Source organism: Lutjanus erythropterus, chromosome 7 (genome assembly GCF_056507025.1).
Source record: "Lutjanus erythropterus isolate fLutEry1 chromosome 7, fLutEry1.hap2, whole genome shotgun sequence".
Taxonomy (NCBI): domain Eukaryota; kingdom Metazoa; phylum Chordata; class Actinopteri; order Lutjaniformes; family Lutjanidae; genus Lutjanus; species Lutjanus erythropterus.
This window is the reverse complement of record NC_139323.1, coordinates 16,483,423-16,501,579: the sequence shown is the minus strand read 5'-3', so window position 1 is coordinate 16,501,579 and position 18,157 is coordinate 16,483,423. Positions and strand designations below refer to the sequence as shown.

The window sequence follows — 18,157 nt, the reverse complement described above, 5'->3', positions numbered from 1 at the left end:
TATGATAGAGAACATATTATATTATGCATAATATACTGAAAACCATAATATGTTGAAAAGCATCACTGCAGGCTTTGATATAATAAGCTCTTTATTCTAGTAGGACAGGTGCTGGGCCCAAACAAGCACAAATGGGCAACAGAACAGTACAAGACACAATAACAGTGACAAACAACCAAACAACAAACTAAACAACACATCAAAAAGTATAAAAGAAAAAAAAAATAGAGTTACAATAGAGTACTTAGACTTAATGCACTTAAATAAAAGGAAAAGTGTTAATCTTTAAATAAATGAAGGAACAGTGATAACATTAAGATAAGAAAACAAAACTTTTTTCAATAAACAAAATTGTGACAATGAATGGATATTTACAGGTAAAATTATCAATTTCTGGTCTAAAGTTAAGTTTGAGTTCATCCACAGACAAGTTAAAACATAAGACTTGGATTTGGAGTTGAGGCTCTGCCCCTCACCAGGAAGCACTGCAAAGGTTTTTGTTTTACTGAGCAATAATTTACTAGCTGACAATCAAGTTTGTGGAATATCAAAATCAGATTGCAGGGATCTTGAATTGGTGACACAGTAAATATGATTTTATCATCTGCATATACTTGTTCATAACAATTATAAAAAAGTGGGAGATTAGTAATAAAAATAGAGAAAACGGTGTCTAAATTAAAAACTCTTGAGGCACACCTTTCTGCTGAGTAAGCAAATCTTTTAACACCCTCTCAAAACAACACACTGATCACAGCAACGCCTGATGGAAAAGGCCAATAGTATGAAGTCTGTCCAAAAGACTTCCAAATCACCCACCAAATCAAAAGCTTTGGTAAGATCAATAAATACATTAGTATTTTTGTATTTCTTTACTTAAAATGTACTTCAGTTTTTAAGACTGTTTAAATGACATAATCTGCAATAATAATAATAAACAATCATCTATTGTAAATCTTCAGTTCCGCCTTCTCACCACCGGATGGCAGTAATGTATTTTGCAGTTTGTTTACTAACAGCCATTAAAACACATAAGAAAGCAGCAGGGGGTGGATAAGATATGGTTAAACTGAGCTTTTAGCTCATTAAAATCAGTATATCGGAGGTGTCATCACAAACTGCAGATGTCGTCCATCTCTCAGGAGATTTCTGCATCTCTCGCATGAACATGTCAGACGGCCTCTCAGTCTCGCGCTATTTATGAGGGGCTCTCCCTGTGGGTGTCACACAGGTCTGATGCTGCAGCTGCTGCTTCCTGTATTGAAGCACCACCACCAGCCACAGCCAAAGCCCTTTTTCGCTTCTGAACCCCACACCCCGAGCGCAAACACGGAGGGATTTCTCTCTCGGACGCTGCAGAGGGAAGTCGGCAGAGTCGGTGTCCCGGTGTAACGGCCGGTAAATTTCCCGTGGCGGGCCGCTGTGTGCTGAAAGCTGAGAAGAAGCAGCGAAGGGCTGCTGCACATTGAGAGACGCAGGGCACGATTTTCCAGGAGCTGGTGCTAGCTAGTAGCAGCTAGGCAGCTAGTAGCTAGTAGCAGCAGCAGGTAGATAACCCAGAAGAAGCTAGGAAAATAGGAATGCGTTGGCTCCAAAAGCTATAGATGCACCAGAAAAACGATCTGAGTTTTAAAGTGCACCTCGGCATGATACTATTCACCGAAATAGCTGACTGACATGCTACCGAAAGTGCACTAACTTTGCTAACGTTAGCTAGCCAAGTTACTAGCCTTCCAGAGCTGATCCTGTTGCTTTTTTTCAGACTGAGTTTTGAGCAAGTTAAAGGCTAGATTAGCAGCTTGCCAGCTCACTGCAGGTTAGTGCTTTATTTGAGGAAGTCGTCTAGGGTAGTTATTGAAATGGCTCCTAAAAGAAGACCCGGTCCCCTGACCATCAGGCCCATTGGAGAAGGACAGGCCACCTCCAACACCATTGATGCTGCATCTGAGTGAGTAGCTCTAATATGAGTTCAAATGAATTGTGGCTGTGGTAAAGAGAGTATGTCTGTAATTATCGTTTGTATAGCTAGGTCATCACCATTTTCAACACTTCAACACATGTATTTCTACGCACCCCTCTCATTTTAATGTAGCCCTTAAATACAAACTCAAAGTGTTTTATTTGTCAAACATACAGGGTAACAACAGGGAGCAATGAAATTGTTGTGACATGGCAAGCAACAGCTGCATGTAAGCATATGAAGAAATATCAGATGATTAAACACAAATAAGGTCTTGACCAACCATTATTATTGAACCATTAAAAAATGGTTAAAGACGTGATATAAATTATGTATATGTTATATGCTGGTTGATACTTTACATAACAGAAGTTAGGCTTTATTAAAAACATTGGTTTTAGAGACAGCTTTTTATGTATATCTGAGACATTTCTTAATTAAAGTTTTTCTGTTTGTGTTTTTTAATAAATAATAAAATTACCAATAAACTTTACTGTTCCATTGCCCTGATGGCATTTTAATGTTATATATAGCATTTTATACACACACACACACACACGTGTATGAATGTATGCAATATCGATCGATATATCAATATTAAAATTGTTTTACTCCCTCATATCGGTATCTGTTTTGGCATCGGCCCTAAAAATCCAATATTTGTAATACAAAGTGTAGGAGTGCCAATGAATATAATGATGTACATTGAGTTTGCATAGGAAGTGGCCAGGGCATACATTGAGATAATCGTGTGATCCTTATGATGATCACTAAGATTACAGCTGCTGGTCTGCTCTGCTAATGTCTACCAGACTGCAGTAGTATGAACAGTCCTTAGTCTGGGTGGCTGCAGTCTTCTGTGATTTGCGAATTTAAATGTTCCTGTCTTGTCATTTCCCTCTTTCTCTAAGAATCACAGTTGACTTCAATGGCCAAGTATGTATATGCATACAAGGAATTTGACCCTGGTTTGTCACTGCTCTCAGTGTACTTACAGTAGTAGCCATACAACTAAAAACATGGACAAATAAAGGAAGAGAGTATGTCGGGGGGTGGGGAGTCTATATATAAATACTGAATGAATATACATACATGGTGTGGATCATTATGTACATGTATAAATGTCTATTTATATTATGTAGAGCTCTCAGGATTTCTGTTGACTCTACTACACTGTGCTAAAGTGACTGCCTCCTCTTCTTTAGAGCCAACCTCGAGGCCTTACAAAAGAAACTGGGTGAGCTGGACCTGGACGAACAACAGAGGAAACGATTGGAAGCTTTTCTTACCCAGAAAGCTCAGGTCGGGGAGCTGAAGGATGAGGATTTTGACCCCATATGTGAGTTGGGTGCTGGAAACGGAGGAGTGGTCAACAAGGTCCGCCACAAACCATCGGGATTGGTCATGGCTCGGAAGGTGAAAATTAACATTTGTTAAATTTTTTGTTGTAGATGAAGTGTGACAGTTGGAGGGAGTTGAATCAGAATACATTTTGGGTGTTTTTAGATTTGTGAAGTTTAGATTTTATCATTGCGCCATAGTGCTGGTTTTGGCTTGGTTTGCTGTACCCACTTTTGCATGGAGCCACACCGACTTATTGTGTGGAGAGAAGCACACCATGCACTATAACAAACACAGTACTCGCCAAAAATATCTCTAAATGTACAAGAGCAGTTATTCTTAACATAAGTGAGAATTTTGAAGGGCTCACTATAAGCTGTGAAATTTTTTCATCTATACTTGGACAAGATCAAGATGCAAATATGTCCTTATTATGGACTGGTGGCAGCAGTGTACAGTTTGGGAAGTTAAGACCCTCAATTGTGAGCTACAGGTAGTTTGACGAGACCAATGCCAAATGGAAAAAAAATCATTTTGGCAGATATATTGACCAATATTAGATGCAGTTGCAGATAAATCATTGGCAGTGATTCACATAAGTAAGACAAAATTTTGTCAATGAGAGAGCACTGACGAGTTTATGTTTACGCTGTTAAATGTCTGGCTCAAAACATATCTGGGGTAAAGGGATCCTTATGAGTATTTCCATTTTTTATGTGTTTAAAAGAATAATCAACTAATTATTTTCTCTAAGTCTCTCAAATATAGACGTATGTATCTGTGTCAAAAATATGGGGCTCTTAAAACTTTCTTTGTATAAAGTTTTATACTTACAGTGGCCTAGGTAGCCTATTTCCCCTTATTTTGATCATAAAATGGGATGTACAGTTTAAGAGACAGAAGGTCTGTGCAAGCACTGCAGCAGAAACTCAAACAAGCACAAGCTTGTTGGCTCTCAAGTGTTTGTTGACACGTCAATTGAATTTCCCCTGAAAATTCCACAGGGGATGAGAAACAATTTGGAAAAATATGGGAACTTGTCAGGGTTTCATGCAGTGTGGAAAAGTTTGGCATTTGGTTTTAGTAATTTCCAGGTCTGGAAATTTGGGAATCAGGAAAAAAGAAGAGTATGGAAAAATATAGTGCGTTTCCAGACTATTGCCCAAGTTCTGTCTTTTAAAATATAAAATTCAGAATCTAGTAAATTCAAAGTACAGATGCTAATGCTACCAAAACGTGTGTGACAGGGAAGAGGCCAGAGCGAGCTTGATGTCATCAAAAGACACAACAAAAAGTATGACATGCGACTGAACGGCCTTATAATTATACCACATTCAGACATTTACAACCAAAATAGTTGAACAGAAAATGCTGCTATATTTTAGACTTGCACCGATTAATCGGCAATGCTCAGAACGGCAAAGTTTTACTGCAGCAAACTGTTGCACCGCGTCAGTCTCCGGTTTGTTTACATCTGCTTCCACAGGAGATCACGTGAAATCGCATCCCACGAGATCCCATTCACCTGATTCATAATTTTAATATAAAACTATAATAAGGCCTGGTTGTAACCTGGAGGACTTTGGAGAAAATTGAAATAGTATTTAATGAATATTTAATAGTCAGTGTCTTATTATGAACATACAATTAAATGTTTTACAAGAAAAGTTGCAAAAATGTTTGTGAGACTGCTTAGACTGAAAATCAGTAGGTCAGACCCTTCAAAAAAGAAAGAAAATTGAAAATTGAAATCGGTGCATCTCTACTATATTTTGAGTTGCATAAAAATCATAAATAGCCAAATATTAAGCTTGTTTGAACAGTTATGAGTTAATCTTTGACCAAGCTATAAGAAAAGTAAACAGAAAGTCTGCAAGGAATCTTTAATGACTGTCCGTCATCGACACAATGAATTAACAAGGCTGTACACAGATGCCGCAAAAATGTAATTATTTTAGTTTTTTATTTCTTTTTTTTCTTTTAAGTATGGTGGTTAGGGGGTATAGATAACATAATTATTTATTCTGTGTGTTAAATGAAAATAATTCAAACATTCAAAGACATTTTATCATCATACAACACAGGGTTGTACAGCAAAATTAGGTTGTACTTCCCTCTTGATACTACTAGCATTGGCAGCACTCATTAGTTATGAGGGCTGGCTTGATGATCTCAAATATAAAGCCTGGTTGAGTAACGATTCCTAATCTTTTTCTTTTTTTTTCTTCCCAGTGTATTATTATTAAGTATGACATTCTGTGTATGTGTGGACTCATTTGTGTCAGTAATGGAAAGTATTTTAAATGAGAAATTCCAAATAGTAGCCCATGTGCTGAAATTGCTAATAGGGAACTCACACACACATATTGTTATACCACCACCACCTCTGAAATGTATCTTGAGATGTAAGAAGGTCAGTGAATGGTCTAATTGCATTAATCAGAATAGTACTTTATGGTCTCATTCTTTTCCCCTTCAGTTGATCCACCTGGAAATCAAGCCTGCCATCAGAAACCAGATTATCAGAGAGCTGCAGGTGTTGCATGAATGCAACTCCCCCTACATTGTGGGCTTCTATGGAGCCTTTTACAGCGACGGCGAGATCAGCATCTGTATGGAGCACATGGTGAGAGACAAAGACTGTTGTCAGGGCCTACTACCGACGAACATAGCATTGATGTGTTTGGATACCAGTATTTTGTCTCATATGTTGAAAATGAAAAGTCGGAATTGAATAGTGCAACTTGTTTCTACAGGATGGTGGATCCTTGGACCAGGTTCTGAAGGAAGCCAGAAGAATCCCAGAAGAAATCCTGGGAAAAGTTAGCATAGCTGTATGTAGTTAACTAATTCTACTACAATTACACATGTAGACTTTGCCTTTTTATGTGATTTTCAGATCTGAGAACAGCTTATCAGATTTTAAACTTTGTGGCTATTTAAATTTGGCAGTGATGTGAAGATTCTTAAAGCTTGTTACTATAGATGTATTTGAATATGCACTGCTGATTGTGGGTGTGTGTCTCTTGTGATGTTGCTTAACAAGCTGTCAGGCATGAGTCACAAACAACAGGGCCAACTGTGTTTTTCTTAACTCAAAATCTTACATCACATCCAAATAATCAAGTGTAATAATGGATTTATTAAAAATAATGTGTGCTTTTTACTGACATCTACACAGGGAAAGGTTGTTTTTTAATGTGTCTACATAGACTCTTGTCTGAGACTTGGCTCTTTATTTATTTATGTTTTGTTAAATGTTTTCCTTTCTTGTTTACAGGTATTGAGGGGATTAGCTTACCTGCGGGAGAAGCACCAGATCATGCACAGAGGTAGGGGTGTTGTCTAGTTGCAATAAATTACATTGCTCTCAAAATCCCTTCTGCAACATTTTCAAATCACTGCAGTGCAAGAAACAGTGAGTGTGTAGTTTACAAAATCAAATGATAGGTGGTTGACTAACAAAATTATTAGACTTATAATGATTATGATAAGGCTGTATGTGTACATTCATGTTGTAGTAGCACTGTAAATTAATTTGTAAATCACAGAATGCAGTGTTCATCGCACAATTGTTTTGTTTTTTTGGTTATTTATTGATTCCTGTCCAGTAAATTTGTTTCGGAATCAATAATACACAAGATGGTGTGTCTTCAGATGTCCAAGATAACAAAAAAATTTGATGGATACACTTTCATTATTTTTTATGGCATAGTGACACAAGCATGCCTGCCACTGGGTCAGAATCTCCGTGAAATGAGCCTGTGAGGCTGTGTTTACATTTTCCCAGCCAAAGTTACAGTGAGTAGTACATCAGCCAGTTTAAAAGGAAGGAGGATTTATGTTTTTGGATAATTTTATTTTGATGTTATGTTTTGCGGTTATGGTGGAGGAAACACTGCTTTAGTCCACAGGGGCCTCCAAAAACAACATGATATAAAAGTTTCTAGTAGTAGCTTTAAACCAACACACTGTCCAGTGATTACATTTAAATTGCACTAAATGAAAATCCAAAACTTGTAATCTGTATAGATTGCCTTTACTTCACTATCCCGCTCCTCCTATTTTTCATGCCACTTTCACCTCTTTCATCCACAAACGTCTTCAAAGTCACACCTCTACACATCCACTGCCCTTTGTCCTCTCATCAGCACATCACCTCTGTCTATGGGTGAGTACCATCCAGAGTCAGTGTGTTTGCAAAACCAAAGATAAAAATACTGAAAATTAATGAGCATATCAACTTCTTACAGTCTTACTGCAACAGTACTACTACGTGTTATACTAAAGCATATTAGCATGTTTTCAATTGCTAATTCCTATTTTAATGTGATATATGGCATCTTTGCCTCAAGGCACTCAAAGAAAGCGCTAAATCTGAAATATTTTTTAGTTGTTTTTGTTAATAAAATGTAAAAATGTAAAATGTATAGAATTGCTATATGAGTAAAGCAACTCTGTCATGTTCCAGATTACAGGACAGTCATCCCTCATTTAGAAAAAATACATGTAAATGTTTTTTAAGGATGTGTGTTGTGGGTAATATAATGATCCCCATCCCTTCGGTATTAGTGGTGGTTAAATTTTGCTGATGTCTGAGAGGCAACCAGCAGAGATTCAGACCATGCAAACGTTACAGTCTAAATATCACGTTAAGAAAAGCAGGGTTATCCTTGAATTTTCCACTGACATTATTATCCTTGCTGCTCTGAAACAAGCTCTAACAAAAAGCATTTAGGTATGATAGCTATTTCCAAATCTCCATGAACTTTTTATGTCAATGAAACCACTTTAAATGCAGCCACATTAACTAGACCGGCTCCAGTCGTCCCTGTTCAAGTTCAAATTCAAAATTTTTTATTAATTGTCTTCATGCTTTTTCCTCCATATGCACTGCATCAACATCTTAAGAGCTTTAACACGCTCACCACAAGGCAGGCTATTATTTGGGAATATCACGAGTTCCTGATCATGGAAATTTGTAGCATGAAGGAAAAAAAGGCTTAGTAAAAACCATTATCTTTGCATTCAAACAAAATCACAAGTCACACCATAGCAAAGTCAAAGGCAGTGAAGTTTTTCACAGCACACATCTGTGGAACCATGGGTGTGTTTTTGTCCTGTTAAGTACTGGTGAAGGCTGCAGACAGACCTGCACAGTGCATTGAAGTCTCACGGTCTTACAGGGTCGGTGGTACTCCAGGACAGTTGTCTGTGAGCTCAGGCGGTAATTACAGCCTCTCAGATGTGATTATACAGCAGCCGCGCCTTGTTGACCCCTCCCTCTGTGTCTCCCTCCATCTTTCTCCCAGTCTTTCATGCCACCTCTGTCTCAATCACTCCTCACGTGTCCTTGGTTGGTAGGAGGGGGTCACACACCACAGAGGACAGATTGCAGGGCTCAGTCTTACCCCATTATTTTGCAGGATGTTGCTCAGTGATGAGCGGGAAATGTGGAGGACCAGGCCTGTTTATAACAGAGGCTCAGCTTGAGTTATAGCCATTTTCTCCCTTGCTCAATGAATGCAGTACCACAGACAATGCCGGGGCAGTGGGTGTGCTGTGCATGCCAGTGAATAATTTCTCTGTCAATTAAATATAAATTTAAATTTTGACAAGTCCACCGGTCTCAATATGGGCTCATATTAATTGCTGCATGTTACCAACAGTGGCAGTGAAAGCACCAGCAGCCTGCTCAGCTTCTAGGTTAATGACCACAGACCTGTACTGAATTTGGTTACACATCGCACTGGTTGATTGGTTAGATGATAGTTTAATCTGATGCAGACTACATATAACCTTATTTTCATTTTCTAGATCAAAATACTGATAAACCATGCAGGTTTTACAAGATAAGATACAATAAACTTTCCTGGTCCTACACTGAAGAAATTCACAGTTACAGTAGCTCAAAAAAGAGATGTCTTTACTTTCCACCTTGCTGGTTTACATCTGGCAATTAGGGCTGCAGCCCTGGCATAACACCTTGGACACAAATGTAAACTGGCATTGCACATTAATAACATATTACTAATTTGTAAGGATGCCCCCTGAAAGTTGATAAGTCAAATCATCAGGCGGAGACCCCTCAGTCAACTGAGATTCTGAGAAGTTGATCAGTTGGGATTTTTGCATTTTTTTGTTTGTTTGTATTTTTTTTCTTGTTTTGTTTTGTTTTTTTGTATCAGTCGGTGTGCATTACAGTGACAAGATAAAACAGAAGCTTGCAAAAATACACCTCATTCCTATTCGTAATTCCTCATTTCACTGAGGAATTATGAATAGGAGAATTGTAAATATATTTTTACATTAGTTGTACACTAATGTAGAAATAAGAAATCCACGTGACAACATGTTCTGGGTTTTTAACTGGTAAGAGGCAGTGGCAGCCTGTAAACTTTACTAACTAAACGATACCAAGAAATGGAGTGCAGGTAACATGATGTCAGCAGCTAGGAGAGACGAGCTGCTGTATGCTGGGATTTTACACCTGAACTATGAGAAAGGGGAATACACACATTTATTTTGTTGTGTTTTCATATCACAGATGAGGCAAGAAGATGGGCATACTCATGTTGGCTGATATTTTTTTATGATTTACTGTGAAAGAAAGAAATTAATAGTCTTATCTTCATTTTGAACAGCCATATCCAGTTCAATTGACAAAATTATGAGTCGTTGAGTTGACTAGACAACTAATCTCCTGAAGAACATGGATAGACGCAGTTCATATGATGGGCATAGTCATATATACACATACATCCAGGCCCCTACATGTACTTACACACAGAAGCCCACATATATTTTAACACACCAGTGTAGCAGTGGTCTTATTTGCTATTTGTCTGGTCATGATTTCCTATTTGTAGCATTCTCCTTTCATGCTGATGTCTACAAAAACTGTGCAGCTCAAATTACACAGCTCAAAGGTGTTCAGTATGGAGACACTGTAAACATTATGTACATTTGTTTGTCCACGTCTCCTCTGCACCATAGATGTCAAGCCCTCCAACATCCTGGTCAACTCTCGCGGGGAGATCAAGCTGTGCGACTTTGGTGTGAGCGGCCAGCTCATAGATTCCATGGCCAACTCCTTTGTTGGAACGCGCTCCTACATGTCGGTGAGTCAGCTCTGCACGCCTGCGCCCCCACCCCTTTTCCTCTGGCCCTATCCCCACTTTCCTTCTCCTCTTTTCTCACATTGCTCTCGCTCCCTGGCCCCGCCCTCTGCCTTCCCTTCCTCCTGCCCTCCCTCACTCCCCTGCCAAGAAGCGAGGGCTGTGCCCAGGAAAGGGCTCTTTGGCAAAGAGCGAGGCAACTGTGCTCGCTCTGTCTCGTCCTTCTCTCCCCTCACTCTTAGACACCTGGTGGGTGCAGTGTCGAAAAGCTGCTTGTTTGTCCCATCCGATTCCCATCTCTTACCCACAAAGCACCAGTGGTGTGTCTTTTTATCATAATTGCCCAACACACACACACCTGTCCTTGCTCACCCTTCTAACTAAAACTAAAGCTCGTCTTCAGCTCTTGCCAAACCCTCCCATCCTCTGTCCCCTTACCACACCCCAGCTCTCTTTGCCATAACACCCCCCTCCTCCTCCTCTTCCCTTGCCATTATCCTCTCCTCCACTTCCTGTTCCTTCCCCACCCAACCCTCTGCCCAACCCTTTCTCCTGCCTGGCATCTTGGCTGCTACCTGCTCTGCTCTGACGTAGATAGTGTGTTTCTCAACAGCCGGAGAGACTGCAGGGCACTCACTACTCGGTTCAGTCTGACGTGTGGAGCATGGGTCTGTCCCTGGTAGAGTTGGCGATTGGCCGCTACCCCATCCCCCCACCAGATGCCAAAGAGCTGGAAGGCATCTTCGGACGGGCCGTTATGGACGGGGCCGAGGGAGAGCCTCACACCAACACGCAGAGGCCCAGACCACCAGGCCGGCCTGTGAGCGGTATGAAATGCAAAAACTTTTACTAAAGTGTACATGTAGATTTGTACAAACTTTTTACATTCATGTCTTCAGGATAAAAGCTTTCAAATATAATTGAATAAAGGCTTTCTTAAGATTTGATTACAATTAATTTGTTATTGGAGGGGAAAAAATTCTAATTGTATCATTGTTATGCAACTTCTCCACAGGACATGGAATGGACAGTAGACCTGCCATGGCCATCTTTGAACTTTTGGACTACATTGTGAATGAGGTCTGAGAAAGTTGTGATTTGCACAACATAGATTTTTCCCTCTCTACACAAAGGCACACAGTGTATGATTGCTTTAATAATTCTGTTTCTGATCTTTGATTCTTGGTTCCTCTTCAGCCGCCTCCTAAACTGCCACTTGGGGTGTTTACCAATGACTTCCAGGACTTTGTGACAAAATGGTAAGCAGCATTTTTAGAGGGAGCTACCAAAGAAATGGACAGTGTGCTCTTAAATGTTTTTATACCAAAAATAACCACAAGAAGGCAATACTATTGATAGGTTAAATTTCTACGCTTTGGTCCTTGAGTATTTGATGTCTTGTGACATGAAGACACAGTAGTTGGTATTGACCAGGGCAGTCCCAAATAACATTTCTGCGGCTTCAAAGCCTCAGTTAGATTTGCCTACAAATATCCAAAGCTTCAAGCTATCACACTTCTCATAAACTTAGTCATTATTTATTTATATACTTTGTTATTGTAATCATGAGTCTAATGAATGATGAAGAGGGGAGACATCGGCCACTGTTTTCCTGTTCTCTGAACTCGTAGTTCATGGTTTGTTTTGTTTTTTTAAGTGTGCCCAATCCCACTGTAATAGGTGAGAGATTCCTTTCCCATTGCCAGTAAATAAGTTTGCATTTTTGTTTAATTTCTTACATGCCCTGGAAAGTATCATGTCTGTGCAGAGAGAAATGAGTTTAAACTCTTAACTGATTCTCTGTGGTTCAAAATTTGGTTTCTTAATTATATGTTAAACACTTTTATCTAAAACAAAACAAAAAAAAAAAAAACTTGAGTCTTTCATTGTGAAGAATTTATAGCACATCTAATCTCCAATACATAGACACACAACTCAGGACGAGTGTGTATCAGTTAAATACACACCCTCACGGTGTGCAAAGTCCACCATGCTGGGCTGATGCAACGAGTCAAACCGAGTCAAGTCAAGCCAGCCTGGAAAAGGGGCAAAAGAGTCACCATAGTTACTGACAGAGGTGGCAAGCCCTCATTTGCCTCCACTGGAAAAGGGCAAAAATTAGCGTGTCCACAGTTGTTATGTTTCCATCCCTGCCAATTGGAGCTGGAGCTGATGAAAACCTGTGACTGCTGCAGTTATTTGACCAGGGAATAAATGCCAATTTCACCTTTTTCCGTTGAAGACAAAAGTCAGATATTAGTGGGTTTGTTGTCTAGTGCATAAGGGGCTTAATTAAATGTGATACATGAGCTCTATTTCTCACTCTTTATCGGTATTTTGCCTCGTTTTCTATGCAGCTGAAACATCTCCTTCCTCTCCTCAAAGTAAAAAGAAAAAAAAAAGCATTTGTGTACTGATTTAGATTTTGATTACCATGGCAACGGTAGAAGCATCAAAATATTTGGGTTAGTCGTAGTGTTTACTGAAATGCATAAGTTGTTAGGTGATTGCAGAAACTAGTCTCGTGAGATCTGAGATTGTTTGGAAAAATCCAACTTAATCTTTCGTTGGTAGAAGCAGTTCTTTAGTTTCTCATGTCAGTAACTGTTTTGGTGTCATTTTATCTGCAGTTTGATCAAAAACCCAGCTGAGAGGGCAGATCTGAAAATGCTGATGGTGAGTACCTGAACTTCATTCCTCGGATATTATTTTTTGTGTTAACGATGCTACTAGTACAAACAATGCTTTTCCCTTTGGTTTTCTATCAGAGTCATACATTCATCAAACGATCAGAAGTGGAGGAAGTGGACTTTGCTGGCTGGTTGTGCAAAACCATGGGCCTCAACCAGCCCAGTACTCCCACCCGCGGCACTGAGTGAACAGGTCCCCACTGCCCTCTGACACACACCTCTGGGTCTTGCTTGCATACACATAAATATACTGCACTTACACATACACAAGCCATCACACACATTGGCACTTTTTTCATCTTGCTCTTGGGTAAAAAAACAAAAAACAACAACAACAACAACAAAAAAACTTTTTGGCCTCCCCTGTCATTTATTTCTTCACCAGCAGCAGGGCCCCGTTGAGTCATTGTACTGTAAGGCCTCAGCTTCACCATGCCAGTGTCAAACAGTAGCCCCAACTCACTTTTCCACACTGCTACAGAGGATGTAAAAGCACTGAAGGGCTGCCAGTGTGTCAGCTGAATTTGCATTGATTGACAAACTTCTTTTGTATTGTTGAATATTCTGTATTAACCTTTTCTATGGCAATGGCTGATGGCTCGTGGGACTGTATTTTAATAAATTACCTGCTGTAGAGATTTCCAAACCGAGAGAAATCCAAACATATTATCTACTTGCAGATTCTAAATTGCTTTTATTGTAGGTGAGTGCAGGTATTTTGATTTTAAAATCCCTTGGTCAAAATTATCCATGCTAAAACATTATCTGCAGAGACCTTGCAATTACCTCCAATATAATAATCAAAATTTGTGAGTAGAGTGCAGGACAAATGGGCGTATGTGGAGTCATTTTGCTTTTTGGTAAATGAGCGATCACTCTAAAGATCACTTTGTGAACAATGTCACAAACCAAAGAGGGTACTAATGACTACTAAAATTTTTTCAATGCCTGATCAGTTTTTTGTATGCACAGTCATGCAACAGTATATCAATGTACTTTGAATGTTTTGATTTCTTTCATTCAGTGACGTACACTCCAATTGTGTTGACATTGTTTCCTCAACATACATTTCAAATCACATCCCACGCTGTCTCTTCTCATGTGGGAGGAGGCATATGCTGTGGAGGCCTGATATATGCCAGAATGTCTTCACTGACATTGAGAAAACAATGATCAAAATGTATTCATGGGATGATATAGCATGGTTTATTATCTTTCTAATACTGTATGTGTATTTTATTTCCCAGGATCATGATGGGGATGATTAGCTGGTGTTTTTATCAAAAGCCTGAATCTCTGCAATGTCAATATGAAATTTTAATCACGTTGACTAATTTGACTTTTTTTTTTCTTTCTTTGTTGTTGGTCTGTACTTTTCCCCTGAAGTGTATTTGATTATGTTTTCACTGTACTGCTACGTGTGGCGCTCCAAGCTTTCTCTTGGGACACAACCAGCCTAGAGGTGTGCTTTTGGAAAATACTTGGGTTGAAATGCAATTGAAAACACTTTTCCCTTTGATTTAATCCGAATAATTGTGATATAAGTACAAAGTAGTACAAAGGGTTTGACTGAACATTTTAACCCAGGTCAGTGTTGGTCACATGGTGGTGGTGGTGGTGGTGTTACTTGCTAGCCTGCCGTCTTGCTAGAGCTCTTGTATTCTCTCTGCTTATGGCTGCCCTTTCTTATTCCCCCAGAAGTGTGCATTCGTTCAGAGCGAAATGAATGCATTGGCACTTGTATGTGTACAAAGCTATATACAAAAATTACAGGAGTACTATTTTGCAGTCTTAATATACAAATTTTTGATTTATGTAAATGACAAGGGAGAAGAGTCATTTTATTATAATATAAAAATGTGTTGGATATGGTTATAATGTATAAAAAGATTAAAATAAAACCTATTTGTGAATGTACTGTATGTTGTTGCTCATTTTTGACTGTCAGTGTTACTACTATGCATCTATCTCTCTAACAGACTGCTGTGGAAGAATACATTTGAAATTGTGCCACACTAGTAAATTTATTATCCTCTTTCAACAAAGCAATATCAACTGTACAGACATGGAAATATTTCACTTCACTAATAATATATATTGACATGGTAGTTGTCAGGGTGTAGCAACTACTGAGAAGACTGAAATCATGTCCAGGATGATTCAATTACTTTTTGGGGTTACTTCTGGGCCATGACATCCCATCACAATGTTGTTCTTGGTAATGTGTTTTATAAATGGTGAACTATATTTCAGTAGTTAACAATAAATGAAATATGAACAGCGTTAACAGTGGTGGAGGTCTCAGGTTTTACAGCAGACATATAATCAATAATGTTGAAGTAAAAGTCCTGAATTCAAAATGTTATGTAAAAGAACATAAACAGTATCAGCCAAATGTACTTTTAAGTATCAAAACTAAAGTAACTAATAAGTATAACAGAGCTTAACATTGAAATGCTCCAGTTAGGTAGTACTGTACTGTACTGTTACTTTCCAGCGAGGCTGAACTTTGAAGCGAAGGGGCGTGCAGTGGGTGCAGGAGCTGACTTTCTTTCATGACCAGCATTTCTCAAATCCTTGCAACAATCCCTGTTCTAGTGTTTGTTTAATAATAGGTGTGGTCTCTTCTGAGCATTTTAATATTTAGACACACTGTCATACACCACAACCCGAACGACTTCCCAACTAGCCTTTAACAGCTCATACCGTAGACGCGGAGGTAGTCGTCTCTGATTGGCTGGCAGGTGTCCTCAGTGTGCGAAATGCAGGAAACCATAGCAACAGTAGTGATCGCGGGGCCCACCAGGTAAGCTAGCTAAAATTCAATAAACTAACTAGCTACAAATATTCTGAAAGATGGATGACGACTTGGAGAAGCGGGTTATTTCTAACTTTAAAGTGGCAAGTGTTTTATTTTCTTTAATTACTTCTTTTCATTGCATATTTTTTAAAAATATAGCTAACTGTTTTTTACTTTAGCCCCCTCTTAGTTTAGCGTTTTAGCGACTTTAGCTAACGTTAGGTTATTAACGTTACAGGTTAATAAGGGAAAGTCTTAACTTGAGGCTTAAGTTTAGGCTTCACACAGAGCAGGGTGACAGTCTGTGCCTCACCTCACCAATATGAAATATGTAGAACTTCAGTTTTCTACTTAAACTCGACATTATAACCTGCTTATGAAGTGAGTAGGCTATCACCTAAACTTTTCTTACTGACCCCAGTGCTACGTGTAACTTATGCGTAACGTTACATCCGCAGGTTCATTTTTACATGTACTAACTCAGAGGTTTTCAAAGTAGGTGGTGGGCCTCTCCAGGGGGCTCCAGACAGTTTCAATGAATGAAAGTGAAACATATAGCTTAAATATGTGTTACTTAGTTTCAAAAGATATTTCAAAGTTATAGTACTGGGGAATTTCACTGATTTTCCTGAAATTAATAAATGCATTTGGATCTGGTCTTAAGGAACCAAGGCTGAGCATTTTCTTATTTTATATATTTGAAAATAATAGTCTAAATAGTAAATAAATGTCGAAACTACAATCACTATAATTACAATCAATCAGAAAAGGGCAACACTTCCTCTTTCTTTGTTGTTTCAACTTCCAAAACATGTGATCAGACGTTAAATTTTTGTTTGCTTTTTTTGCTGGGGGCCCTCTACAACCCACTCAAGGATCTCTGTTGGTCCTCAGACCCCAGTTTGAAATCACTGTTGTAACTTACTCATGGAATGAGTATTACATTGGCTAAACTCTCTTTTTTTCTAGTGGCCCCAGGACTTTAGTGTAGGCCTGCAGCCATAGACACATTTACATGTACTAACTTAAACTGTTTGAGTTGTTGTTCATAGGTCAAAACAGGGATCTGTATCTAGGAATTTGTGTGAACTGCCCCCTTTTTTGGCTGGACTTAATCTAAAGCATCATTCAGACAGTAATGACAAACACAGATCTAATGTGGGGTGTCTGGAGTTGGAGAGGACCAGTTTATATTGGACTGAAAGGCGACATTGCCATAAAAATGTCTGACATCATCTCAGACTGCCTTGGGCTGAGGACAACTAATTTTGACTGTGCATAATCAGGGCAACACTGAATAGTAGGCAACTTGTGTAAATATAATGCATTTATATAAAAGTGTATATCCTGCTGTTTTAATTTCACTTAGGCTGCAACTTATCCACCTGCATCCTCTTCACTTAGCATCACAAATTATAGCAAGGGATGATACCAAACACCAAAATACTGCAATTCATGGGTGTTTCTAAAGTTTGACGCCCGTGTGCTTATGCAGAGACAGTGCTGAACAGTGCCCTCTAGACAAAGGGTGTGTCACTACCTCTCCCTGCCAAATAGCCCCTTGATTCCCCTGCATGGTTATCTGTGCTGTGCCAAGCCGGTGACAAGCCCTGCTGCACCGTGAGACATGACTCCTGCAAGACTGGAGCCAAAAGGCTACTGTTTACAGGCAGCAACACTGACAAGTACGTCCTGTCAAGTGTGTGTATGAGATCTATGACTTGAAAGTCCTTCCAGAGGTGTGTTGGGATGGTTTATGGTGCAACAGAATCGTCTAATACATCTTGTGCTCCATCCCACTCTGTGGCACAATGGCTGGCTTGCACTCACTGAGGGGGCGTGCGGGTGGGTGGTTGGAAGTGGCGCAACATCAAGTGCAATAGCTGTAAATTTACACATGGGAACTTGCCATTCCCCACCGTGGATAAGAAGACACTTCGACTTAGTAATGTCTCCTCTGATGCCTCACCTGTTGGAGCTTGGCAGGTATTATGTGGAGAGACTGGGCTGAGCCAGAAAGTGTATCAAGGGGGTTGCTGGCAGCCCCTGCTGTATGTGCTGGAATGTGCCAAGGCTTGCTTTTGGGGTGGGACACCATGACCTCAGGCAATAGGATGGGTGGGTGCGACTCAGCTCACATAGAAAGGGAAAGCAGTATTGAGAGATGAGGCGGGTGAGAATTAACAAGAGTTACAACTCATTTAAGTCTTAAACCAAACATTTGAGCGTTCATAGAGGGAAACATTGG

The 18,157-nt window shown here is 39.4% G+C and overlaps 1 protein-coding gene across 1 annotated transcript; it reads left to right on the top strand.

The window, feature by feature from the left end:
- Positions 1-1,095: 1,095 nt before the first annotated feature.
- Positions 1,096-15,026, top strand: map2k2a (mitogen-activated protein kinase kinase 2a). Its single transcript, XM_084722948.1, has 11 exons — positions 1,096-1,948; positions 3,166-3,376; positions 5,781-5,927; positions 6,058-6,135; positions 6,582-6,633; positions 10,298-10,422; positions 11,033-11,246; positions 11,435-11,499; positions 11,617-11,678; positions 13,050-13,095; positions 13,188-15,026. Exons 1-11 carry the CDS (start codon positions 1,860-1,862, stop codon positions 13,296-13,298), a joined length of 1,200 nt encoding a protein of 399 aa, XP_084579074.1. The 5' UTR covers positions 1,096-1,859; the 3' UTR covers positions 13,299-15,026.
- Positions 15,027-18,157: the final 3,131 nt, after the last annotated feature.

What these genes read in the sequence shown, in the direction of transcription:
- map2k2a (XM_084722948.1), top strand. Translation starts at nt 1,860, where the DNA reads ATGGCTCCTAAAAGAAGACCCGGTCCCCTGACCATCAGGCCCATTGGA. An exon ending in TGGGAAAAGTTAGCATAGCT is followed by an intron (nt 6,136 to 6,581) that starts GTATGTAGTTAA and finishes TCTTGTTTACAG; the next exon opens with GTATTGAGGGGATTAGCTTA. An exon ending in CAGATCTGAAAATGCTGATG is followed by an intron (nt 13,096 to 13,187) that starts GTGAGTACCTGA and finishes GTTTTCTATCAG; the next exon opens with AGTCATACATTCATCAAACG.